The sequence below is a fragment of the Hemitrygon akajei genome, chromosome 2 (assembly GCF_048418815.1).
Source record: "Hemitrygon akajei chromosome 2, sHemAka1.3, whole genome shotgun sequence".
NCBI lineage: Eukaryota > Metazoa > Chordata > Chondrichthyes > Myliobatiformes > Dasyatidae > Hemitrygon > Hemitrygon akajei.
Window position 1 is genome coordinate 107,476,286 of NC_133125.1, and position 27,516 is coordinate 107,503,801.

Consider the following 27,516-nt stretch of genomic DNA (forward strand, 5'->3'; position numbering starts at 1 on the left):
TGAAGGAGAACTCACAGGATTCTGGAACATTCAGCCCATCCAGTCTATACCAAACTATCCCTCTGCCAAGACCCACTGAGTTGCACCTGGATCATAACCCTCTGTACTCCTACATGTACTTATCCAAAACTCTTAAATGTTGAAACCAAGCCTGTGTCCACCACTTCCGCTGGCACCACACACAAAATGCTGGAGGAGCTCAGCAGGTCAGGCAGCACTTATGGAGATGAATAAACAGTTGATGTTTTGGGCCAAGACCCTTTAATCAGGACTGGAAAGGATGGGTGAAGATTCCAGAATAAAAAGGTGGAGGGGGGTGGGGGAAGGGGGGGATAGCTAGAAAGTGCTAGGTGAAGCCAGGTGGGTAAGAAAGGTAAAGGGCTGGAGAGGAAGGAATCTGACAGAAGAGGAGAGTGGGCCATAGGAGAAAGATAAGAAGGAGGGGCACCAAAGGAGGTGATAGACAGGTGAGGAGAAGAGCTAAGAGGCCCATCTGGTGAATAGAGGAAGAAGAAGAGGGGGGAAAATGATGTTCATACATCATGCTACCCAGATGGAATACAAGCTGTTGCTCCTACTTCCTAAGAGTGGCCTCATCATGACACAAGAGGAGGCCTTGGATTGACCTGTTGGACAGGAATGGGAAATGGAATTAAAATGTTGCCCACTGGGAAATTCCACTTTCGGTGGATGGAGCGGAGGTGCCCCCAATTTACAACGGGTCTCACCAATGTAGAGCAGGCCGAAAATGGAGCACTGGATACGCTCGACAACCCAAACAGACTCAAAGGTGAATCTCCTCTCCTATCAGATTCCTTCCTCTCCAGCCCTTCATCTCTCCCACACACCCGGCTTAATCTATCACTTTCCAGCTATCCTCCTTCCCATCCCCTGAATTTTTTTTTCTGGCATCTTCTCCCTTCCTTTTCAGTCTTGCCTCACCTGGAAGACCGTCTGGGGCCCTGAATGGAGATAAGGAAGGAGGTGAATGGGAGATGAACTTTTCCCCTCCCCCTTCCCTCATCTTCTAATCCCACTGGGGCCTCTTACTACCTCTTCTCCTTACCTGTCTATCATCTCCCCCTATTGCCCATCTTCTTCCCTTCCTCTCTTTTCCTATCAGATTCCTTCCTCTACGACCCTTTACCTTTCCCCTCACCCGGCTTCACCTATCATATTCTACCTATCCCTGCTCCCACAACCCCCCCCCCCCATCTACTTATTCTGGCACCTTGCCCCTTCCTTTCCAGTCCTGAAGAAGAACATCTAATGCTTATTCCTTTCCATAGATGCTGCCTGACCTGCTGAGCTCCTCCAGCATTGTGTGTGTGTTGCTTTGGATGTCTAACTTCTGCAGAATCACGTGTTCCACACTCAGCACTCTGGGTGAAACTCCCCCACAGGTCCCCCCCTTAAATAATTCACCTTTCACTCTAAACCTACGTCTTCTAGCTCTAGTCTCACAAAACCTCAGTGGAAAAGGGCGTCCTGCATTTCTCTATCTATGCTGCTCATAATTTTGTATACTTCTATCAAATCTCCCCTCATTCTCCTACACTCCAGGAAATAAAGTCCTGACCTTCCTAAACTATGGTCAGCTCATCATCACGGGACAAGGGGCCTGTACTGTGCTGTATAGCGTTGTATGTTCTGTGTTCACTCAATCCTTCCCAAGAACTCAGGTCCACAAGTATCAGCAACATTCCCATAAATTTTCTTCATACTCTTTCGTTTGCTGGCTCTGGACCTGTACTCACTGGAGTTTAGAAGAATGAGGGGAGGATCTCACTGAAACCTATCGAATACTGAAAAGCCTAGATAGTGCGGACGTGGAGAGAATGGTTCCTACAGCGGGTGTGTTCAGGATCAGAGAGCACACTCTAGAATAGAGGGATGTCCACTTAGATCAGAGATGAGGAGGAATTTCCTTGGACAGAGGGTAGTGAATGTATCTGTGGAATTCATTGCCACAGATGGCTGTGGAGGCCAATGATTGGTTATACTTAAAGCAGAGGTTGATACGTTCTTGATTAGTAAGGGTGTCAGAGGCTGCAAGGAGAAGGCAGGAGAATGGGATTGAGAGGGATAATAAATCAGCCATGATGGAATGGCAAAGCAAACTCAATTGGCCGAATGGCCTAATTCTGCCCCTATGTTTTATGCTCTTATTTATATCTTTCCTATAGGCAGGTGACCAGAAATACACACAATATCCCAAATTAGGCCTCACCACATCTTATACAACTTCAACATAACATCCAAACTCCTGCACTCGTGTTTTGATTCATGAAGGCCAGTGTGCCAAAGAGAGCGTGTGCATAAGTAAGGTGTGCTGGCTTATACTGTAGACAGACAGATAACCTCCTAACTAGCAATGTCCAGGCTAGACTTGTGACCAAGATATTGGCAGACAACCACTGGACTGTGAAAATGTATCTCAGGGTCAAAACTTGCTTCTGGAGAGAGGCAACAGCAATGGGGGAGAAAAAAGATTCTTAGGAAGTCAAATTTTGACCAAAAGGAAAATTCTCCAGTTCAGAAGTCTTAGTCTGCATCTCACCTGAAAGCTGTGTCAAACGGGTTAGAACTTTTCCCATTCCTTCCAGTGTCATTTCTAACCACCTAAGATAGAAAATAGAAAATTCTATCAATAAAAAATTCAACATTACAATTTGTATTACAAAGGGATTAGTTTACGACTTAAATTTAAACAATATCACACACCATTTCATGCTATCACCAGATTTAACACGACCAGATTCACAAACTCTATGCTAACAATGTCATTGTCCAATTACACTTACAATGCTTTACACATGTCCTCCGTGATCAGAGGAAAAATATCACTGAGATTCATTTAAATTTTCCTTCTGTTTTAGGAAAACCATTTTGAAAGGCTCAATTATTTCAAATGATTTACTTAAATAGGTTCCTTCACAGCAACTCACTTTTGACTTGCTTGACTTTTACACTACCTTGGCAAGATAGCTTAGCGGGTCAGCAAAACGCTTTACAGAACCAACAACCCTGTGACTGTGAGGGTTTCCTCCCACAGTCCAAAGACGTACAGGTTAAACAAGTTAATTGGTCACATGAGTGTACTAGGGCAGTAATCTGGGGTTATTAGTAATCACTTGCCCTTCAGCATCCCAATGGGATTGCAATGTTAGTCACTCTTCCATGGGATGTGAACGTCAATGAGATTGCTAGCAGTTATGGTCCAAGCTGTACTGAATAACCTACAGCAACATACATAATGCTGGAGGAACTCGGCCAGTCAGGCAGCATCTATGGAGGGAAATGGACAGTTACTGTGTCGGGTCAAGATCTTTAATCAGGACTGGAAAGAAAAGAAGGGAGATAGTCAGGGTGGAGCAAGGGCTGACAGGTGATAGGTGGATCCGGATGAGACAGGACTGACAGGCAGGAGAGTGAGGGGGAAGATGGCAGACTACAGCGACAAATGGCTGGAGTGAGCTGAATCTGATAAGAGAGGACTGCAGCCCATGGAATAAAGGGGAGGAAGAGAGGTGGGCAAACAGAGGGAGGGCAGGGGAGGGAAAGGAGAAGGGATGATGGGGCCAGTGGGATAAGGGAAAATGGTGATGGATAGAGTGGAGTGGTTACTCGAAATTGTTACAATGAACAATTAACCTACCCAGTACGCTTTTGGACCAGCAACGCCGATTAACCGTAATCTAATCACAGGACAATTTACCATGAACAATTAACCTACCCGGTACTTCTTTGGACCGGTCAGTGGAGGTGGTAGGGTTTTTGATTGCTCTGGCTGTGAGAAATATAGACAGGGAAGGATGAAAGAATACTCCATAGGAGGGAGGCTGGTTGCAGTGATAGGCTGAGTTGTGTCCAGAACTCTACTCTTTCTTGGGCAGAGCAGTTGCTATAATGTTATGATACAGACATAATGCCTCCTATAGTACATCAATAAAAATTGGTGAGGGTTGTTAGGGACATGCTAAGTTTCTTTAGCCTCCTGAAGAAGTAGAGCCACTGGTGAGCTTTCTTCACCCTGATATCCCACTAAGAATTAGTAAGTTAACCTCCTTGAGTGAGTCTTGAACCCACAACCTTCTCTCCCAGATACAAGAATTACACCATTTCATCACAGCCAATAGATACACTGTCTATAAAAAGTATTCACCCTCCTTGGAAGTTTTCTTTTTTTAATTGTTTTACAGCATTGAATCACAGTGGATTTAATTTGGCTTTTTTGACACTGATCAAAAAAAAACTCTTTCATGTCAAAGTGAAAACAGATCTCTACAAAGTGAATCAAACTAATTACAAATATAAAACACAAAATAATTGATTGCATAAGTATTTATCACCCCCTTCAAGCTTTTGTAGATGCACCTTTGGCAGCAATTACAGCCTCAAGTCTGTGTGGATAGGTCTCTATCAGCTTTGCACATCTGGACTCTGCAATTTTTCCCCATTCTTCTTTACAAAACTGCTCAAACTGTGTCAGATTGCACGGGGATCATGAGTGAACAGGACTTTTCAAGTCCAGCCACAAATTCTCAATTGGATTGAGGTCAGGACTCTGACTTGGCCACTCCAGAATATTTACTCTGCTGTTTTTAAGCCATTCCTGTGTAGGTTTGGCTTTAAGCCTGGGGCACTGATTTGCTGGGAAACAAACCTTCTCCCAAGTCGCAGTTTCCTTGCAGACTACATCAGGTTTCCCTCTAGGATTTCCCTGTAATTTGCTGCATTCATTTTATCCTCTTCCTTCATAAGCCTTCCAGGAACTGCTGCAGTAAAGCCTCCCCACAGCATGATGCAGCCACCACCATGCACTGCAGTAAGGATGGTGTGATTTTGATGATGTGCGGTGTTTGGCTTATGCCATACCATTTAGTCTAATGGGCGAAAAGCTCAATTTTGGTTTCAGACCATAGAACTTTCTTCCAACTGACTTCAGAGTCTTCTACACGTCTCCTGGCAAACTCCAGCTGAGATTTCATGCGAGTTTTTTTCCCAACAGAGGCTTTCTCTGCCATTGAGGCTTGTAACTCCTCCAAAGTTGTCATAGGCCTCTTGGTGGCCTCTCTCACTAGTCCCCTTCTTGCACGGTCACTCAGTTTTTGAGCTCTAGGCAAATTTACAGGTGTGCCACAAACTTTCCATTTCTTGATGATTGACTTAACTGTGCTCCCTGGGATATTCTGTGACTTGGAGATTTTCTTGTATCCATCTTCTGACTTGTGCTTTTCAATAACCTTTACACATAGATGTTTGAAGTGTTCTTTTGTCTTTATGGTGTAGCTTTTGCCAGGATACTGACTCAGCAGCAGTTAGACCTTCCAGATAAGGTGTATTTTTACTACAATCAATTGAAACACCTTGACTGCACACAGGTCTCCAATAACAGATCTCTATTTAACTAATTATGTGACTTCTAAAACCAAATGGCTGCACCAGTGATGATTTGGTGTGTCATTTTAAAGGGGGTGAATACTTATGAAATCAATTATTTTGTGTTTTATATTTGTAATTAATTGTAATTCACTTTGCCTTTCTCTGTTGACCAGTGTCAAAAAAGCCAAATTAAATCCATTGTGATTCAATGTTGTAAAACAATAAGACATGAAAACTTGCTAGGGGAGAGTGAATACTTTTTATCGGCACTGTATATACTTAATCTCTACAGCATCATATGTTGAGTCAATTTCCTAGAAATGAGAGAATCTTTACATCAGATTTAATGAGCATTTTTAAAAATCCTTCATTGTATACGGTCCAACGTAGTAGATATCAGTAATACTTTGTGCATCAGGAAATAACAGAAATGTCTACAAACATTTTAAAACATAGGATACATGCACAAGGAAAGGATTTCACTGCAAATGTTGACTCCTCAACATTCTCATGTTTCCTGCTTTGACACTTACAATTTTAAAATTTTCACTTTTTGCCAGAAGCCCAGTTATTTAGGTTAAAAAGAACCTCACAGAATACTCCACCTGTGTTTTCAAAATGTTGCCTTTCACATCTTCAGGAAATCCTGGGCCAATGTCATCTGCCACGTTCTTCAGGCACTTATCCAATGTCTTCACAATTTCATCCTAGCACGAACAGGAAAACATCTCAAGTTAGGAAGTCCTCCCACAAATGCCATCTGTCTGAACTCCAATACCATACACGTCGTCAGTGCTCAAGACTCCCTGAAGCGGAGGGAAGTGCTAATCTCTGTCTACTTGTGCAGGCGAGCAGACAGGGGGTAAAGCATGCTGACGGTCATCAGTCAGGGCAGAGCTGAGGAGTAGGGCCATTATGTTGCAATAAAGCATGTCATTGGTGAAACTGCACTAGGACAATTGTGTACAGTGCTGGTTATAGGAAAAACATCGTCAAACTGGAGAAGGTGCAAAAGAGATTTATGAGGATGCTTCCATGACTGAAGTGTCTGAGTTATAGGGAGAGGCTGGCCAGGCTGGATCTTTATTCCTTGGAGGGGAAGAGAATGGGAGGAATCCTCACATAAAATTATAAAATCATGAGGGGTGTGGGAAAGGCGGACGGTCATAGTCAGGGATGAGGAGTTCAAAACCAGAGGGCACAGATACAAGATAAGCGAGAGACTTAAAAGAGACCTAAGGATTAATTTATTTACACAGGGGCCAGTGAGTGCTGGAATGAGTAGCCAGGTAAAGTGGTCGAGGTGGGGACAACTGCAATGTTTAAGAGTCCGTGGAGCGGAAGGGCCTGGAAGGTTACTGGCCAAATGCATGCAGTTGGGACTAGCAGTAGGCAGCATGGGCCAGTTGGGCAGAAGGACAAGTTTCTGTGCTGTTTACTCGATGACTCAACCCCGTAACCGAGGCCGTACTTCAACAACTAGTGTCTCCTCCTTTGGGCCTGTGTTATGTTACCCAACATGTAGGTGTAAATTCAATGTCTGAGTTCCAGCTCTAACCAGCAACAATTTCTGAATCAAGAAATTGTACTGTAACATAGTCAGAAAACAGAGAACATAGAGCATTACAGTACAGACCCTTTAGTCCACGATGTTGTTTAATCTAATCTAACCCTTCCCAAGTAGTTCTCCATTTTTCTGCCGTCCATGTACCTATGTAAGAGTCTCTTAAAGCATCTGCCTCTGGCAATAGTCCATCCACTTATCACCATGGAAAAACAAGAACAACTTCTGACATCTTGCCTCCAATCAGTTTAAAAGTATGCCCTCTTGTATTAACCCATGCCGCCCTGGGGAAAAAGGTGTTGCCTGTTCATTCTGTGTATGCCTTTTGTCATTCTATAATCTTTATCATTCACCTCTCATCTTCCTTTGCTCCAAAGAGAAAAGCTCTGGTTCACTCAGCCTTTCCTCATAATACATGTTCTCTCATCCAGGTAGCATCCCGGTAAACGTCCTCTGTACGTTGAACCTTGACTCTGTCCCCAGGCAGTTCTCAGATAACCACGTGTACCTGGGCCTCCATGTGACTCTCACTATAATATGTGGCTCACTTGGTGTCATTGGGTTTGGGATAGTGTACATTGTGAAAAACCAGGCAACATGGTTAAGCTACGAGATCAGCAAAGGAGAGGCTGTACGATTGATCCAAACATGAGTTCAACTGCATCAAATCACATGCAACGTCAAAGTAAACTGATTATCAAAGAACATGTATGTCACCACACACAACCCTGAAATTCATTTTCAGGAAAACAAAGAAATACAGTAGAATGGATGAAAAATTATAAATAACAAAGACTGACAAACACCTAAAGTGCAAAAGAAGACAAATTGTGCAAATAATAAAATAAGTAATACTGAGAACACGAATTGTGAAGTCCTGGACAATTAGTCTGTAGGTTGTGGAATCGAGTCAGAGCTGAGGTGAGAAATAAACCCACTGAGCCCATGCTGACCATCAAGCACCTACACTCAGTGGCCACTTTATTAGGTACCCCCGTACCAATACTCATTAATGCAAATATCTAATCAGCCAATCAGCAACTCAATGCATAAAAGCATACAGACATGGTCAAGAGGTTCAGTTGTTATTCAGACCAAACATCAGAATGGGGAAGAATGTGACCTAAGTGACATTGACCATGGAATGACTATTGGTGCCTGACGGGGTGGTTTGAGTATTTCAGAAACTGCTGGTCTCCTGGGATCTTTGCACACAACAGTCTGTAGAGTTTACAGAGAATGGTGCAAAAAACAAAAAAAAACCATCCTGTGAGTGGCAGTTCTGGAGTCAAAAATGCTTTGTTAATGAGAGAGGTCTGAGGAGAATGGGCAGACTGGTTCAAGCTGACAGGAAGGTCAAAGTAACTCAAATAATCACAAGTTACAACAGTGGAGTGCAGGGGAGCGTCACTGGCATACAACACAATGAATCCTGAAGTGGATGGGCTACAGCAGCAGAAGACCATGAACAGTAAGGATCTAATAAAGTGGCCACTGGGTGTACTTACACTAATCCTATTTTGTTTTGCCCACATTCATCAATTCCTCCCAGATTCAACCATCACCTGCACCCTATAAAGCAACTTGTGGTGGCCAATTAGCCTATCAACCTGCACATGTTCAGGAGATGGGAGGAAACCCATGTGGTCACAGGAGAAGATTTAAACTCCACACATACAGCACCTGAGGTCATGCATGAACATGGGTCGCTGTAATAGTGACAGACTTTCAACCCCAGCCATAGCAGCTAAACAGAGATCAATAAATAAAACTAGAAGCATGAAACAATCATTTTGTCATTCAACAGCATCTTTCAACAGCTCTCCCATTTCTGACTTTGGTGTTTCACTGAGCTGCTTCTGAAATTCAACCAATCGTGGAGGAACAGAGATGGGTCACGAGAAAGGCTCCAGGGAACCCATTCAAGTGCTTGTTCTTACCTGATTACTGGAGTTCATATGGAAGCTCACATCAGGCCTGATGCCAGCCACAGGACTACTCTCTATCTGAAGCTGTTTCAGTCTCGCTATCACTTCCTCCAGTGCTGAAACGGGAACCAAAGCACAGGCAGTGAGTGACCAGCAGAGATATCGATGTGGCAAATCTTTGCATTTAGCTTTTATGATTTAAGACATGACATATCTATTTAATTACTAAGAAGCATTTACCCTCTGCAAGAAATCTCTGGCAACTAATTGTTATTAGCTGCTTATATTGTTATTTTTCAGAAGGAACTGTAAAGTTACTACTACTTTCAGTGAAAAATTAATTTATCTGTTTGGTATAAATAGTTTGACTAATAGCAACACCAAGTGGTTCTAGTATTTTCTCCTTATATTTCATACTTTCACCATTAGGGCTTTATCACTTTCACTGAAGCTTTATTCCATAGATTGTAGAAGATTGAGGGGAAATTTGATTGAGCTATACAAAATTACAAGGGGTATAGATAGGGGAAATACAAGTAGGCTTTTTCCCATGAGGTTGGGTGAGATTAGGACTAGAGGTCATGGGTTAAGGGTGAAAGGTGAAATGTTTAAGAGCAGCATGTGATGGAACTTCTTCACCCAGGAGGTGGTGAGAATGTGGAACGAGCTGCCAGTAGAAGTGGCAGATATGAGTTCAATTGTAACATTTGGATAGGTACATGGATGAGCGGAGTATGGAGGGCTATGGCCCTACAGCAGGTAGATGGAATTAGGCTAAAGACCAGGTTGCCCACAGCTTTCAGCTTGCCTTGACTTCAAGACTAGACTGTTTCTGTGCTGTAGTGCCTTGGAGATCTGAAATCAAGGCAACCTGAGAGGTAACAATAATAATCAGCTGCATTTAAATAGCCCCACTGATGCAGCTGAAATGCCCTGAGTTGCTAATATGCCAACATATGACCATAAAGGGTGACCCAAAGACTGGTCAAAGAGAGAGTTTTTAAAGAGGGGAGATGGGGAGAACTTCTCAGGAAGTTGGATTCAGTGCTTAGACTCAGTATATCAGCCATTTAGCAAATGAAACAATACTATATGTTGCTTTCAAAGTTCAAAATACTGTATATTTCTTTATATCAAAGTATGCATATGTCACCATATACCATCTTGAGATTCATTTTCTTATGGGCATTTACAGGAGAACAAAGAAAAGTAATAGAATCAATTAAAAACTGCACACAGACTGACAAAGAACCAATGTCCAAAAGACAAACTGCAAATACAAAAAAATTAAACAATAATAATAAAAACATAAACAACTAATAAATAGATAGATAATTAATGCTGAGAACATGAATTATGCATGTAGAGTTCTTGAAAGTGAGTTCATATGTTGTGGAATCAGTTCAGTGCTGAGATGATTGACATCATCTACACTCCTTCAGAAATCTAATGGTTTAAGGGTAACATAAACAAACAGGGTTATTTTAAGGAAAGTGTCAGCAATGAAGAAATACAAAACATGCTGGCAAGAGTAGGTGGCCTGCTAGTAAATCTCAATGGGTAGTTACAATAAGGAAATGTATGGAAAACTTTTAAGAAAGAAGGCTTCAATTATACCAGTGCCCAAGAATGTGGTTTTCTGCCTCAATGACTATTGTCCGGTAGCACTGACATCCAATTGTGATGAGTGCTCTGAAAGGTTGGTGATGAAACATATCAACTTCTGCCTGAGAAGCGACTTGGATCCACTCCAATTTGCCTCCCAATACAATAGGTCCACAGCAGAAGCCATTTCATTGGCTTTTCAAGCAACCCTGGAACATCTGGATAGCAAAGATGCGTACATCAGGAAGCTCTTTAATGACGGCAGCCTGGCATTCAATGCTATCATCCTCTCAGAACTAATCAGTAAGCTTCAAGACGCTGGCCTCAATATCTTCTTGTGTAATTGGATGGACTTGCAGATCCCAGTTGGTTCAGATTGGCAACAACATCTCCTCCACAATCTCCATCAGCAGAGGTGCACAACGAAGGCTGTGCATTTATCCCCCTGCTCTACCCACTTCATACTTATGACTGTGAGGCTAAGCACAACTCCAATGCCATTGCTGGGGTAGTGCAGTGGCTTAGTAGTCAGCATAACGCTTTACAGTATCAGTTCCCCCACTGTCTGTAAGGAGTTTGTACGTTCTCCCCATGACTGTGTGGGTTTTCCTCTGGGTGATTCAGCTTCCTTCAACAGTCCAAAGACGTACCAGTTAATTGGTCATTGTCGATTGCTCCACGATTTGGCTAGGATTAAAATGTGGGGTTGCTAGACAATGCAGCATGAGGGGCTGGAAGGGCCTACTCCGCGCTGTATCTCAGTAAAAATTAAATGTAGTTATTTTGCTGATAAGTTAAAATAAGTTTGTAGATAGCACCACTGTCACTGGCCAAGTCAAAGGTGGTGATGAATCAGCATATAGGTGAGAGATTGAAAATCTGGTACAATAACAACCTTTTATTCAATGTCAAGAAGACCAAGGAACTGTTTCATTGACTTCAGGTGGAGGAAAGCAGATGTACATGAGCCAGTCCTCATCGGGGGATCGAGGTGGAGAGGATTAGCAACTTTAAACTCCTCGGTGTTAACATTTCAGAGGCCCTGTCCTGGGTTCAGTACGAAACTATTATTACAAACGAGGCACAGCAGTGCTTCTAGGGACGTCACGTGATGACGTATGATCGAGACGTGGAAATCCAGCTCTCCCGTAAAAAACCAGTAAAATAATGTTTAAGTGAAGAAAAGTTAGTAAATACTTTTTAAAAATTACTTATAAACTACTCAGGATAGTCTTAAGATATGTCACCTAAACAGAAGCAGAAGAAAACTACTACTTTGAAGACAACACAAGTTGGAAAAGAATCAAGGCCGGCCGCCATGAAAGAGCCTCGGGCTCAAGTGCATTTTACCTCCAGCGATACAGAACAGGAAACTGCGGCAACATCAACCGTTTCCAAAAAAAAGAGCAACAGAAATTGCGCATGCGTGAAGGAAGGGGCATGCACAAACACGAGCAACCCAAACTACAAATCCCAGCTATGATCGGAACTGAAAGTGAAAGTGAATATGAGGTGGAATCAGATTCTCTGGATAAATCAGACGAAGATGAAGAGACAAACAAAGAAGAGCAACAGGAAGAGGTTGGAGGTGATATTGGAGACAAAAAATCTTTGGTGCAAATAATGCATGAATTAAAAGCATTAAAAGTAATAAAAAAGATATTAAAAATATGAAGATTATGTTTGATAAAATGATGAAAAGACAGGACAAAATGGACAAGAAAATTAAAAACCTGGAAAAAATAACGGGAGACACCATTGATAGAGTGAATAAAATTGAAGATAATATTTCTGCCTGGACATCAGAAAGAAAACGGTTGTTGGAAAAAGTGGATGTACTTGAAAATTTTAACAGACAAAATAATATTAAGATTGTTGGACTTAAAGAAGGTATAGAGGGAGAGGATCCAATAAATTTTTTTCAAAAATGGATTCCGGAAATTTTGGAAATGGAAGAAGGAACCCAGTTAATTGAAATTGAAAGGGCTCACAGAGCCTTAAGATCAAGACCTCAAGCTGATCAAAACCCATGATCAATCTTGATAAAATGCTTAAGATATCAAGATAAAGAAAAGATCCTGAAGGCGGCTGCCCAACGTGCCAGAAAGAGAAACGGGCCATTGATGATAGAAGGGAAAACAGTTCTTTTCTATCCTGATATAAGTTATGATCTTTTGAAGAGAAAGAAGGAATTTAACCCAGCGAAAAAAGTTTTATGGGAAAAGGGTTATAAATTTATATTGCGCCACCTGGCAACCCTGATAATTTTTTGGGATGACGGAAAAAGATCTTTTACTGATTATCGGGATGCGGAAGAATTTGCACAAGAACTCCCAAATATTCGCTAACCACAGCCAAAGATTTAAAAGTGAAACGGATTAAAGATGAAGACAGGGACAGTGAATGGAGTTGATGGATGTTTAAGGACAGAAGAATATTTAAATATATTCTTAATTATATGATACAGGGGGAGAAAGGTAAAAATTTGAGAAATATTAATTGAGAGTAGTGATATTATTTTTTCTTATGTATAATTTTGTATGTTACGGGGGAGCTGGGGGAACTTCGGATCGATTGCTACGGGATTCATGTGTGTAATCATGGCGATTGCCATGACCCGTACAACGGAGGGTAATGTTGCGTTTTTTCTTTATTCACAACATTAGTAGGGGGGTATTTTGTTATTTTTTTTCTTTATAATCTATTTTTCTTTAATCTTTCTTTCTTTGCCTGGACAATCGGGGGGGAGACCCATAACAACACGGAGAATTTTAAAAAGATTCCCCAAGGTACTACGAAAGTTGAAAAGTTAGGTATTACTACAGACTGGAGTAACCCTGTTAAAAATAATGACTAATTTACTGAATTTTTAAAGTTTTAATGTTAATGGGCTTAATGGACCGGTGAAAAGAAAAAGAATTTTAACATACATTAAGAAAATGAAAATAGATATAGCTTTTAGCTGCATTCCGTTTGAAAAAATTACTTATAATTTAAGAGATAAATATGAAATATTTCTGAAAATTTGGCGCCCTTATTTACAAAAGATAGGATTAAATTTATAGGTGCTCCGAAGATAAAATTATTGGTTATTTGGAGAAAGAAATAAATATATATATTAAAGCTATTATGAACTCCGTGGAGCATGTGGGGATCTTCCGATATCTAGGCATTCTTTTTTTCTTTTTTTTTCTCTTTTTACAGGGATATGTTAGGGGGGAGGGGGGAAGGGTTGATAATTTTTTTTCCTTCTGTAACCATTTGAAAATTAAATAAAAAATTTTTAATAAAAAACAGCATTGCTTCTACTTCCTTAGAAGTTTACGACCATTCGGCATGACATCTAAAACATTGACAAACTTTTTTAAATATGTGGTGGAGAGTATATTGACTAGTTGCATCACACCCTGGTATGGAAACACCAATGCTCTTGAATGGAAATTCCTACAAACAGTAGTGGATACGGCCCACTTCATCACAGGTGAAGCCCACCCCACCATTGAGCACATCTACACAGAGCACTGTCGCAGAAAAGTTGCATCCGTCATCAAGGACTCCCACCACCTAGGTCATGTTCTCTACTCATTGTTGTCATCAGGATGAAGATACAGGAGCATTAGGACTCGCACCACCAGGTTCAGGAACAGTTACTATCCTTTAACCATCAGGCACTTGAAACACAGTGGATAACTTCACTCTTCCCAACACTGAGCTGTTCCCACAACCTATGGTCTCACCTTCAAAGACTCTTCATCTCATGTTCTCAATATTAATTGTTTATTTATTATCTTTTTTTTGTAATTGCATAGTTTGCTGTCTTTTGCATACTGATTGTTTGTCCGTCCTGTGGGGCGTGGTCTTTCATTAATTCTATTAGGTTTCTTAGATGTACTGTGAATGCAAGCTAGAAACAAATCTCAGAGTTGAATATGGTGACATACATGAACTTAGATAATAAATTTACTTTGAACATGGCTTCATCGTGTGGAATTTCTAAGACGATTAATTGTGTAAGTTCTTTATAAACCTTTTTGCACCCATGAATAGAAAGAACATTGCTGTTAACTGGACACAGACCTTTGATCATTAAAGTTTCCAACTTTATATACACAATATTGTGCACATACAGCAATATCAGAATTTGAAAGTAATTCACTTTTTATTTAATAAGTAGTTTTGATGAGCGTCATGGGAGTGTTGTGGTTAGTTCGATGAAATTACAGCCTGGGAGTTTGGAGTTTAATACCAGCATCATCCACAAGGAGACACCCTGCGGAATGTGTGGGTTTCTTCCGGGTGCTCTGCTTTCCTCCCACAGCCCAAAGTCGCACCAATTAGCAGGCTGATTGGTCTTGTAAACTGTCCTGTGTTTAGGTTAGGGTTAAATTGGGGATGTCGGAGGGGACATGCTGGGTGGTCTGGCTCAAAGGGCCTATACCACGCCGTATCTCTAAATAAATGCGTAACTTCAATTTATTACAAAGTACGGCTTTTAAATAAAACATTCTTATTATCACATTAGCAATGAAACGGTTCCACATATAGCAGACTGCATCTTACCGGTTGAATCCGGTTTATCACGTGCACTCTCAATTGTCCCAGCAGAGGTCAAACTTTGAACAGACTCTTCAGAAATTCTTGGTGCTGCCATGGTAACAGGCACTCCAATGACCTCATCCACCGAAGTCTCCAACAGCTCTTTGGTGTCTAACAAATCTGCTATCTGCAGGCTACAAACCACAAGAAAATCAGCAATCCCAGTTTAGGCAATAGTTCAAGGGACTGAGACAAACTTTCATTATGGAGATTAAACACTGGCATGCATGTAAGCAGGAGAAAGCATTCTGTAAAGTAGACCAAAGCCATGAATTTCTCAGCCAACTTAAATTCAAGTTGTTTTCTTTAACCCTTTGCATACTCAATGGATCACTATAATATAATCTGCAGAACACCAGGCCAATTCCAAACTCAATCACTTTCCAAAATTTAAAAGCAACTGGCAAAGCCAATTGTTTTCCAGTTGTTCACTGGACTGGAACTCTCCTCTGTTTTGGTTAAACTTTCACCTCCAATTTGAAATTTCCAACAGTTTGTTTTATCACTCTTCCTGCAGGTTTACATTCTGTGCAGAGAAGCCATTACGGTATGCAAAGGGTTAGAACCAAATAAAAGACTTCAAAATACAAACTATTATAAAATTTTAACTTAGGGGTTAAGAATCAAGAGTTTAAAGCATAGAGCAATCTCTTAATCAAAGAAAAACTTTGCAGTATACATTCTTACATATATTTGATTGTGATAAACTATTGTCGCCTAACTCCCTGATGAAGAAGCTTCCCTTTTTCATGAAATAACAAAAACAAATGTATCTCATTCAATAAGCCCTGCTGATATCGTAAATGGCAAAAGCAATTAATTAAGCAAATCAATATGACCAACTATTTGATATACAGAGCTGTGTCGAATGCAGCTTCCAGATCCTTGACAATAGCTCCTGCAATCCTGACTGCACTCGATAATCGGTTGATCAGTTCATCATTAGCTGAAGTCACTCAATTGAAGCACGAGACAAGGACAGGCACAGACAGATGATCCATCACCAGTTAGCTACACAAGAGAGGCTGCTGTTTGCTATATTAGTTGCAACATGAGCACATAACAGTAGCAAACATTCGATGGTAAAGCATTCTCAATCACCACCATGCCATGAAGCCGACATATTCGATGGGCCTCAGGACCTTACCCCTTGCAAACATTTCTGCAGAGATGGCGAACACCGTCAGCTGCTTCAGTGAAGACAGACCATCAGATTTTCAGTGCCCATAATAACATTTCCAAAAGGGAGAAGTTAATTTTTCTAAAAATTTCTTGTTCAGAATCCAAATAATCTAAACAGTTTGGCAACAACCTAATCACCAGCGCATGGCACAAGTATCAGGGTAAAAATTCATCCACATGGTACCAACACCAGGGTATAAATTCATCCACACGGTACCAACACCAGATAAAAATTCATCCACACGGTACCAACACCAGGTAAAAATTCATCCACACGGTACCAACACCAGATAAAAATTCATCCACACGGTACCAACACCAGGTAAAAATTTATCCACACGATACCAACACCAGGATACAAATTCATCCACACGGTACCAACACCAGGTAAAAATTCATCCACACGGTACCAACACCAGGATACAAATTCATCCACACGGTACCAACACCAGGTAAAAATTCATCCACACGGTACCAATACCAGGATACAAATTCATCCACACGGTATCAACACCAGGTAAAAATTCATCCACACGGTACCAACACCAGGGTATAAATTCATCCACACGGTACCAATACCAGAGTAAAAATTCATCCACACGGTACCAACACCAGGGTATAAATTCATCCACATGGTACCAACACCAGGGTATAAATTCATCCACACGGTACCAACACCAGGTAAAAATTCATCCACACGGTACCAATACCAGGGTATAAATTCATCTACACGGTACCAATACCAGGGTATAAGTTCATCCACATGGTACCAATACCAAGGTATAAATTCATCCACACGGTACCAATACCAGGGTATAAGTTCATCCACATGGTACCAACACCAGGTATAAATTCATCCACATGGTACCAATACCAGGGTATAAGTTCATCCACATGGTACCAATACCAAGGTATAAATTCATCCACACGGTACCAATACCAGGGTATAAGTTCATCCACATGGTACCAACACCAGGTATAAATTCATCCACATGGTACCAATACCAAGGTATAAATTCATCCACACGGTACCAACACCAGGTAAAAATTCATCCACACGGTACCAATACCAGAGTAAAAATTCATCCACATGGTACCAACACCAGGTAAAAATTCATCCACACGGTACCAATACCAGAGTAAAAATTCATCCACACGGTACCAACACCAGGATACAAATTCATCCACACGGTACCAACACCAGGTAAAAATTCATCCACACGGTACCAATACCAGAGTAAAAATTCATCCACACGGTACCAACACCAGAGTAAAAATTCATCCACACGGTACCAACACCAGGGTAAAAATTCATCCACACGGTACCAACACCAGGTAAAAATTCACCCACACGGTATCAACACCAGAGTACAAATTCATCCACACGGTACCAACACCAGGTAAAAATTCATCCACACGGTACCAATACCAGGGTAAAAATTCATCCACACGGTACCAACACCAGGTAAAAATTCATCCACACGGTATCAACACCAGAGTACAAATTCATCCACACGGTACCAACACCAGGTAAAAATTCATCCACACGGTACCAACACCAGGGTATAAATTCATCCACACGGTACCAATACCAGAGTAAAAATTCATCCACACGGTACCAACACCAGGGTATAAATTCATCCACACGGTACCAACACCAGGGTATAAATTCATCCACACGGTACCAACACCAGGTAAAAATTCATCCACACGGTACCAATACCAGGGTATAAATTCATCCACACGGTACCAATACCAGGGTATAAGTTCATCCACATGGTACCAATACCAAGGTATAAATTCATCCACACGGTACCAATACCAGGGTATAAGTTCATCCACACGGTACCAATACCAGAGTAAAAATTCATCCACACGGTACCAACACCAGGGTATAAATTCATCCACATGATACCAACACCAGGGTAAAAATTCATCCACACGGTACCAATACCAGGGTAAAAATTCATCCACACGGTACCAACACCAGGGTAAAAATTCATCCACACGGTACCAACACCAGGGTATAAATTCATCCACACGGTACCAACACCAGGTAAAAATTCATCCACACGGTACCAACACCAGGGTATAAATTCATCCACACGGTACCAACACCAGGTAAAAATTCATCCACACGGTACCAATACCAGGGTAAAAATTCATCCACACGGTACCAATACCAGGGTAAAAATTCATCCACATGGTATCAACACCAGAGTACAAATTCATCCACATGGTACCAACACCAGGTAAAAATTCATCCACACGGTACCAACACCAGGGTATAAATTCATCCACACGGTACCAATACCAGCGTATAAATTCATCCACACAGTACCAACACCAGGTAAAAATTCATCCACACGGTACCAATACCAGGGTAAAAATTCATCCACACGGTACCAATACCAGGGTAAAAATTCATCCACACGGTACCAACACCAGGTAAAAATTCATCCACACGGTATCAACACCAGAGTACAAATTCATCCACACGGTACCAACACCAGGTAAAAATTCATCCACACGGTACCAACACCAGGGTATAAATTCATCCACACGGTACCAATACCAGAGTAAAAATTCATCCACACGGTACCAACACCAGGGTATAAATTCATCCACATGGTACCAACACCAGGGTATAAATTCATCCACACGGTACCAACACCAGGTAAAAATTCACCCAGACGGTACCAATACCAGGGTATAAATTCATCCACACGGTACCAATACCAGGGTATAAGTTCATCCACATGGTACCAATACCAGGGTATAAATTCATCCACACGGTACCAACACCAGGTATAAATTCATCCACACGGTACCAATACCAGAGTAAAAATTCATCCACACGGTACCAATACGAGCAACACACACAAGATGTTGGAGGAACTCAGCAGGCCAGGCAGCATCTATGGAAAAGAGTAAACGTTCGACATTTCGGGCTCATCAAGACTCATTGCTTGGGTTTGTACGCAAGTGTAAGGCGCGTCAGTAAATCCATAGATTGATGGGAGAAGGTAGAACATTATAGAGAAGTCACGAAGAAATATCTCCCCAGGACCCTTTCTTATGTGAAATATCTGCATCATTAACAAATCAATAATCTGAAGAAATAATTTTAAAAATCAGACTGAATAAAAAAATAGAACTAAGGAAACTGATGGCCTCCATCAGTCAGGGTCAACCATGGATGTTGCATCCTATCTGACGAAGTTGATACTGCTACAATTCGGCAACACTGAATATAAAATCGAGACAGGTATTTTATAAACAAATAAAACATTTATTAAACACTGCTCAATAAAAATGAAACGTAAACAGACGACTAACTTAACTGGAAGTTAACTGCTATACGGCAACTTGAACAGTTCTTAAAGCGATAAATGCAAAAGTCCAAATGATGTACACAATTAGGAGAGACTTTCCTGAAGTAACGAATTTCTCGACGTGACGTTACTGCTGATCCCAGCCGATATATGCCTTGCCCAAAGGATTTACGACAAAGGAAATAAAAATGGCTTAAAGGAACTGACCTTCCTTGGCGAATAACGCTGCACCCAGCCCTTTCTGCTTTCACAATGCAGGGGCTATCTCGGATGCGGGTTATTACCTTCTGAACGAGGATTCAATAAGGTTGATCCTGTATTACCACCGACGACACCAACTTTACTCGATCCTTCGAGTCTCCGTACTTCGATAAATTCTTCACTCTCCAACTGGACTAAAACTGGCAGTGTTGTAGCGAAACTGCTGGCAATAACCTTTGAGACTTAAGATACAAAGTAAAACTCCACTTTAAAACAAAACTGCGTCATGAGACGAATACGCAGCATAACGGAGTAACTGACTAATTAAATAACGAACTGACCTGCGTCACAGCAAGGCTTTCCCATTTTATACCTGTTGAAACAGGCCATCATATGACCTCTCACTGGCGGGAAAATTACATCATGTGACCTCACTCTGGAGGGAAATTACATCACCCCACCATCACAAGACCATTACATCATGCACACCAGATACTCAATTACATCATGGTCATAAGATAGTCACAAGATACCCACGGGTTATGTAACAATACACAACCCAGGGTAGTACAATAGCGAGAGCAAGCTGTTGCCCATGCAGCAGGCTTCCCCCCACCAGCAGCTGATGAATCCAAAGGAACGACAGAGACCGATAGTTTGGCACCAGGGGCATAGCTGGAGCTGCCAGTCACTGTCAAACTTAATGTAGGACTGCCTTAGGGACTCCAGCTCCAGATTCTTCCTTCACGTTGTTCCGCATGGGAGGTAGGAGCGATAAGCTCCTGCTACTTATTAAATGCTTCCAATGGTGTGCTTCTCAAATTGCCTCTGACAACCAAGTCCAGCTCCTGGCCTTCATACCAAGATATTCTGGCCTTAGGTACTAAGCCCAACAAAACCAGTTGCTTTCGGTAGATGGGGCTTAGCAAATCAATTGGAAGAAAAACTCCGATCTCAAACCTCTGCAGCCTTATGGCCATAGCTAATCTTGGGGAAGGCTTTGGGTGCAAACCAGAAACTAACAGGTTTAAAAGTCAACATCACCCTAGGACCTGATCATCCATATCCCAGAGTACAAAAGGGAGCGGTTCGACAAATAATAGAGACATTGGTGACCACCTTCCACTTCCACTTACACTGGAACTGTTGCTACAAATGCGAGGGTGGTGGCACAGTAGTGCATTGGTTAGCATAAAGGTACAGGTGTTCAATTCCCTTCACTGCCTGTAAGGATTTTGTATGTTCTTTTGAATCTATTAGAAAAGATGCAATGAAAATATTTTTAAAGAATATTAACAAGATTGGACAAAGTGGTCAAAGATCACCATAGATTTCAAAAAGCATAATCATTAGAACACCATATGACAAGTAAAATAGATGAACATCAATTTCTCTCCCTCCCCTTCCCTCTCTCCCCCACTCCCCTATACTGGATTCCCTCTTACCCCTTTCTCTTCTCTTCACTTACCCATTACTTCCCTCTGGTACCCCCCACCCTTCAATTTCTTCCATGGTTCAGTGTCCTCTTCCTCTCCTATAAGATTCCTTCTTATATCTTTATCTATTCCACCTGTGTCCTCTCAGCTTCTTACTTCAACCTCCCACCCTCCACCTACCTTTCCCCTCATGTGGCTTCACCTATCACCTCCCAACCGATATTCCTTCCCCTCTCCCACCTTCTTATTCTGGCTTCTGTTCTCTTTCTTTCTTTCCAGTCCTGATGGAGGGTCTTGGCCTGAAACGTCAATTGTTTATTTCCTTTCATAGGTGCTGCCTGACCTGCTGAGTTCCTCCAGCATTTTGCATGTGTTGTTGTTGTTGTTATCTGAGATTATTCAATTCAATATTAAGCCCTTGAACCTTGAATGTACTGTATACTCTGCAATTCTTCATTCACGAGGAATAGAATACTCAACAAAACTACTGAGCCATGTTCGCCCAGAGACTTTACATTGAATGCAAGTTTCTGAAAACTACTGTTTTATCTCCTCTCTCTCTCTCTCTCTCGATGTGGCTGCACTTTTGTGCTTAATTTCTTTTCCTTCTCTATCTACATGAGCCTGTTTTTAAAGTAGTTGTTTTCCTGATGAACTTTACTCTGCACCCTACCACAGACATTCCTTCTGTTTCTCACCCCATCACCTTTCTGCAGCATATACAAGTTAGCCTTCTAACCTTCCAATTCTGATTAAAGGTCCTTAATCCAAAATATCCAGTCAGTTTTCCTCCTCATTAATGCTTGACTTGTCAAGTGCTTCTAACTTGTTTCTATTTTTCAGTTTTGTATTTCTAGCATTTGCTTTTGGCATCAACTGGGTCTTTTCCTTAAAAATCCTGTAAGTGGACTGAAAAGCTTAAGCATATAGACATTAAGAAAGAGGATGTGCTGGAGCTTTTGGAAAGCATCAAGTTGGATAAGTCACCGAGATTGGACGAGATATACCCCAGGCTACTGTGGGAGGTGAGAGAGGAGATTGCTGAGCCTTTGGCAATGATCTTTGCATCATCAATGGGGACAGGAGAGGTTCCGGAGAAACGGAGGGTTGCAGATGTCGTTCCCTTATTCAAGAAAGGGAGTAGAGATAGCCCAGGAAAGTATAGACCAGTGAGTCTTACTTCAGTGGTTGAGAAGCTGATGGAGAAGATCCTGAGAGGCAGGATTTATGAACATTTGGAGAGGCATAATATGATTAGGAATAGTCTGCATGACTTTGTCAAAGGCAGGTCATGCCTTATGAGCCTGATTGAATTTTTTGAAGAGGTGAGTAAACATATTGATGAAGGTAGAGCAGTAGATGTAGTGTATATGGATTTCAGCAAGGCATTTGATAAGGTGCCCCATGCAAGGCTTACTGAGAAAGTACGGAGGCACAGGATCCAAGAGGACCTTGCTTTGTGGATTCAGAATTGGCTTGCTCACAGAAAGCAAAGAGTGGTTGTAGACGGGTCATATTCTGCATGGAGGTCGGTCACCAGTGGAGTGCCTCAGGGATCTGTTCTGGTACCCTTACTCTTTGTGATTTTTATAAATGACCTGGATGAGGAAGTGGAGGGATGGGTTAGTAAGTTTGCTGATGACACAAGGGTTGAGGGTGTTGTGGATAGTGTGGAGGGCTGTCAGAGGTTACAGCGAGACATTGACAGGATGCAAAACTGGGCTGAGAAGTGGCAGAAGGAGTTCAACACAGATAAGTGTGAAGTGGTTCATTTTGGTAGGTCAAAGATGATGGCAGAATATAGTATTAATCGTAAGACTCTTGGCAGTATGGAGGACCAGGGGGATCTTGGGGTCCGTGTCCATAGAACAGTCAAAGCTGTTGCGCAGGTTGTGTGTTTAAGAAGGCATACGGTGCATTGGTCTTCATCAATCATAGAATTGAGTTCAAGAGCCGAGAGGTAATGCTACAGCTATATAGGACCCTGGTCAGACTCCACTTGGAGTACGGTGCTCAGTTCTGGTTATCCCACTACAGGAAGGATGTGGAAACTATAGAAAGGGTGCAGAGGAGATTTACAAGGACGTTGCCTGGATTGGGGAGCATGCCTTACAAGAACAGGTTGAGTGAACTTGGCCTTTTCACCTTGGAGTGACAGAGGATGAGAGGTGACCTGATAGAAGTGTATAAGATAATGAGAGGCATTGATTGTGTGAGTAGTCAGAGGCTTTTTCCCAGGGCTGAAAATGGCTGCCACAAGAGGGCACAGTTTTAAGGTGCTTGGAAGTAGGTACAGAGGAGATGTCAGGGGTAAGTTTTTTTACGCAGAGAGTGATGAGTGAGTGGAATGGGCTGCCGGCAACTGTGGTGGAGGCGGATATAATAGGGTGCTTTAAGAGACTCCTGGTTAGGTACATGGAGCTTCGAAATATAGAGGGCTACAGGTAACCCTAGGTAATTCTAAAGTAAGTACATGTTTGGCACAGCATTGTGGGCTGAAGGGCCTGTTTTGTGCCGTAAGTTTTCTATCTTTCTTTGGATCTTGTATACAGAAGTAGAGGCTTTGCTCCAAGTAGATAGACAACATGAGTGAGCACTGTTTTTCGATTCTACTTTACCACAGGTCATCCCTGACTCATAAACACCAGACTTAAGGACAGGCCATACATCTGACCAAGTGTTGGGGAGATCAATGGGATGAATGTGGATGGATTGCCAGGGCTGCAGGCATATTCTGCCAGGTGGGAACGGGGCATTCCCTGTTCACTGAGAAAAAGAACTGGACCTGGACAACTTTGACATGTGGGCTATATATTTTTCTTTTTGTGATTATGTTTTCTGAAATCATAACCATTTGAGCTATTTGTGCTATGTGCTGTGCGCTGTTGGTGATGTGTTTTGCACCTTGGCCCCGAAGGAACACTGTTTCATTTGGCTATATTCATGTGTGATTGAATGATAAGTAACCTTGCACTTGAATCCTGAACTTCCATGTCCCTTCTGTCACCAGCAACCCATTTCTCCCAACCTCACTGAGCCACAATAATTAGGGGTGGGGTTGGGCCGAGAAGAGCTGGAAGCACTGAGCAGATTCACTCTCTCCCTCTCTGAGGCAGTGAGGCTGGCTGGCTGACACACTTTAAAGATGACAGATCTTTTAAAGATTAACTTTATTTGTCACACGTACATTGGAACATACAGAGAAATGCACTGAGGATGTGCTGGGAGGCAGTCCACAAGTCCCATCATGCTTCCAGTGCAACCATAGGATGGCCACAACTTACTAACCGTAACTATGGAATGCGAGAGGAAACCAGGGAAGCACAGGCTCGCGGAGCAAACGTACAAATTCCGTACAAGCAGCAGCAAGAATTGAACACCAGACTTTCAATCACTGGTGCTGTAAAGCATTATGCTAACTGCTAATACCTACTGTGCCACGCTCTGAGTTCAGGTCCTGAACTGTTCTCCCTTTTGTAAGCTGAGCAGTTCCTGCATGATAGAGGGAGGGCAGTGAAGATTCATTCGTGTTACTCTGCTCATTTCATTCCTGTTTCATTTTGGATTTGCTCTTAGAGTGATACAACTCATCATTTGCAGGTAATTATGAGTTTTGGAATTCTCTTCCCAAAAGAGGCCGAGTCACTGAGTAGGTTCAAGATACAGAAGTACAGTAGAGTGCTACTGCCTCACAGTTCTCCTGGCCTCTGCCCCTGTTCTCTGTAGACTGTGTGGGCCTTGCACATCGTCACTTGTGACTGTGTATTGATTTCCTCTAAGTGACCCATTTTCCTCCCACCTGCAAATAGGTGCAGTTTGGTCATTTCCTTCACTACTGCCAGATACCCTAAGTGGACGTGGATGGTTATTGAGTCAGGGTGTGGCAGAGTTCGCAGACACCTGACAGAGACGGAAAGATGGGGAAAGTGGATTAATGGAATTGCTCTGACAGCCAATGGGCTCCTTCCTGGTCAAAAAGGAAAATATGGAAAAAAAACAAATAAATATCTAATATTTATAGGGAATCTGGGGTTTTAGGATTATTGGTGGAATGTTAAGCGTAAGCCTGAATCCTACTGAATGGTAAAAAAGGTGCATGGTGCCAAGGACCCCAATCTTGTACCCTTATGTAAAATACATCTGCACTAATGATGCAGCACAGTTAGTGTTAACACTATCACTGTGCCAGTGACCAGGGTTCAATACAGCCACTGTAAGGAGTTTGTACATTCTCCCCATGACCACGTGGATTTCCTCCGAGTGCTCTGGCTTCCTCCCACAGTCCAAACATGCACGGGTAAGTAGGTTATTTGGTCTCAAGTGTGGATTTGTTGAGCTGGAAAGGAATGGTACCGTGTTCTATCTCTAAATTTAAAAAAATAATAATAATGCAAGAGCTTTGACTATAGTGCAAGCCAGGCTTCAAATCCCAAGCAATACAGCCCAAGTTTCAGTAAAGATTTCACAATAAATGATTTGCATTTTTATTTTAGATCCTGGTGTTAATTAGAACAGCAGTTATTAACACTAATCTTGAGTTGGTAAAGCTTAAACCTCAACACCATTATCTGCTAGTCAATGGCCTGGAGATGAAAGTACAATTGGCAAAAGGCTGCTTCCATGGAAAAATTACAGTTTGCATTTCTGCTCGAAAGGTACAGTTATTCAGATAATGATATATAATATAGGAATAGAATATGGCCATTAGAGGCAGTTTATGAAAATGGAACAATGTCATCAACACTGGCTCAATGCTTGTAATAGAAATACACAAGGCAGAACTGTAGTAATCTGATTTACAATTCCAAACATCTTGAAAAAGACAACATTATTTAAAAGCAAAACAGGATCAATAAGGAAACTTTGAACTATAAATATCAGGCACAGTTAACAGAATCTACAGATTTGAAAATATGACATTCAAATATGTGTATCATTCATGAGTGTTTTAAAACAAAAGACTTAATTTCCTTACTCCCAAAGTTCCCAAATCCTGGTTTAGAAATACAGAAGAATGTGGAAATCCAAACCTGTTTGTGGTCAAAACAAATGATGGTTTCCCAAACTGAACATCAAGTTAGATGAGTTTTTTTGGACCCTAGGCAGATTACAGAAGAGGAGGTGTTTGCTGTCTTGAGGCAAATTCGGGTGGATAAATCCCCAGGGTCAAACAAGTTGTTCCCTCGGACCCCATTGGAGCGAGTGCAGAAATTGCAGGGGCACTAGCAGAGATATTTAAAACACCTTTAGCCATGGGTGAGGTGATTGAGGATGATTGGAGGATAGCTAATGTTGTTAGATTGTTTTAAGAAAAGGTCTTAGAATAAGCCAAGGAATTATTAGCTAGCGAGTCTGACATCAGTAGTGGCAAAATCATTGGAGGATACTGTAAAGGACTTTATTCTGAAGTATTTGGATAGACGGGGACTGAGTAAGGATAGTCTACATGGCTTTGTGTGTGGTAAGTCATGTCTAACCTATCTTATACTTTTTCACGGAAACTAAAAGGAAAGTTGATGACGGCAAGGGAGTGGGTGTTGTCTACATGGACTTTAGCAAGCCCTTTGACAAGGTCCTGCATGGGAGGCTGGTCAAGAAGGTTCAGCCACTCAGCATTCAAAATGAGGTAGTAAATCGGATTAGATATTGGATTCAGAGGGAGGTTGTACATGGTTGCCTCTCTAATGGGAAGCCTGTGACTAGCGATGAGCGGTAAGGATCAGTGCTGGGTCCATCGTTGTTCGCCATGTACTTCAATGATCTGGATGATAACGTAATGAATCAGCAAATGTGCAGATGACACCAAAGTTTGGGGGTGTAGTGGATAATGAGCAAGACTATCATGGCTTGCAACGGGATTTGGACCAGCTGGAAAATGGCAGATGGGATTAATGCAGACAAGTAAGAGGTGTTGCATTGTGGTAGGACCAACCGGGGTAGGTCTTACACAGTGAACGGTAGGGCTCTGAAAGTGACATCACAGGTAGATAGGGTTTTACTGGGTACAGGCATTTGCATATTATGTTGAAATTGTATAAGAAGTTGTTGCAGCCTAATTTGGAGTATTGTGTGCAGCTTTGGTCACCTACCTACAGGAAAGATGTAAATAAGATTGAAAGAGTACAGAGAAAATTTATAAGGGTGTTGCCAGGTCTAGAGAACCTGAGTTATGGGGAAAGGTTGAATAGGTTAGGACTTTATTTCCTAGAACATAGAGGAATTCTTTGTTTTAACTTTTTTATTCAAGCCTGTTTAAAAAAGAGGAAATATCAATAATAGAGACA

The 27,516-nt window shown here is 41.8% G+C and overlaps 1 protein-coding gene across 2 annotated transcripts in view; it reads right to left on the reverse strand.

The window, feature by feature from the left end:
• Nucleotides 1-27,516, reverse strand: part of epb41l5 (erythrocyte membrane protein band 4.1 like 5) — a 215,138-nt gene that overhangs the window by 38,409 nt on the left and 149,213 nt on the right. Inside the window, exons 16-19 of one of the 2 annotated variants that reach the window (XM_073026976.1) lie at nt 15,043-15,212; nt 8,890-8,993; nt 5,979-6,092; nt 2,561-2,622 (exon numbers count right to left, since the gene is read on the reverse strand). In XM_073026976.1, the coding sequence (XP_072883077.1) occupies nt 2,561-2,622; nt 5,979-6,092; nt 8,890-8,993; nt 15,043-15,212 (450 nt within the window). The remainder of the gene's footprint in view (nt 1-2,560; nt 2,623-5,978; nt 6,093-8,889; nt 8,994-15,042; nt 15,213-27,516) is intronic. The other variant, XM_073026985.1, reaches the window with a different exon arrangement.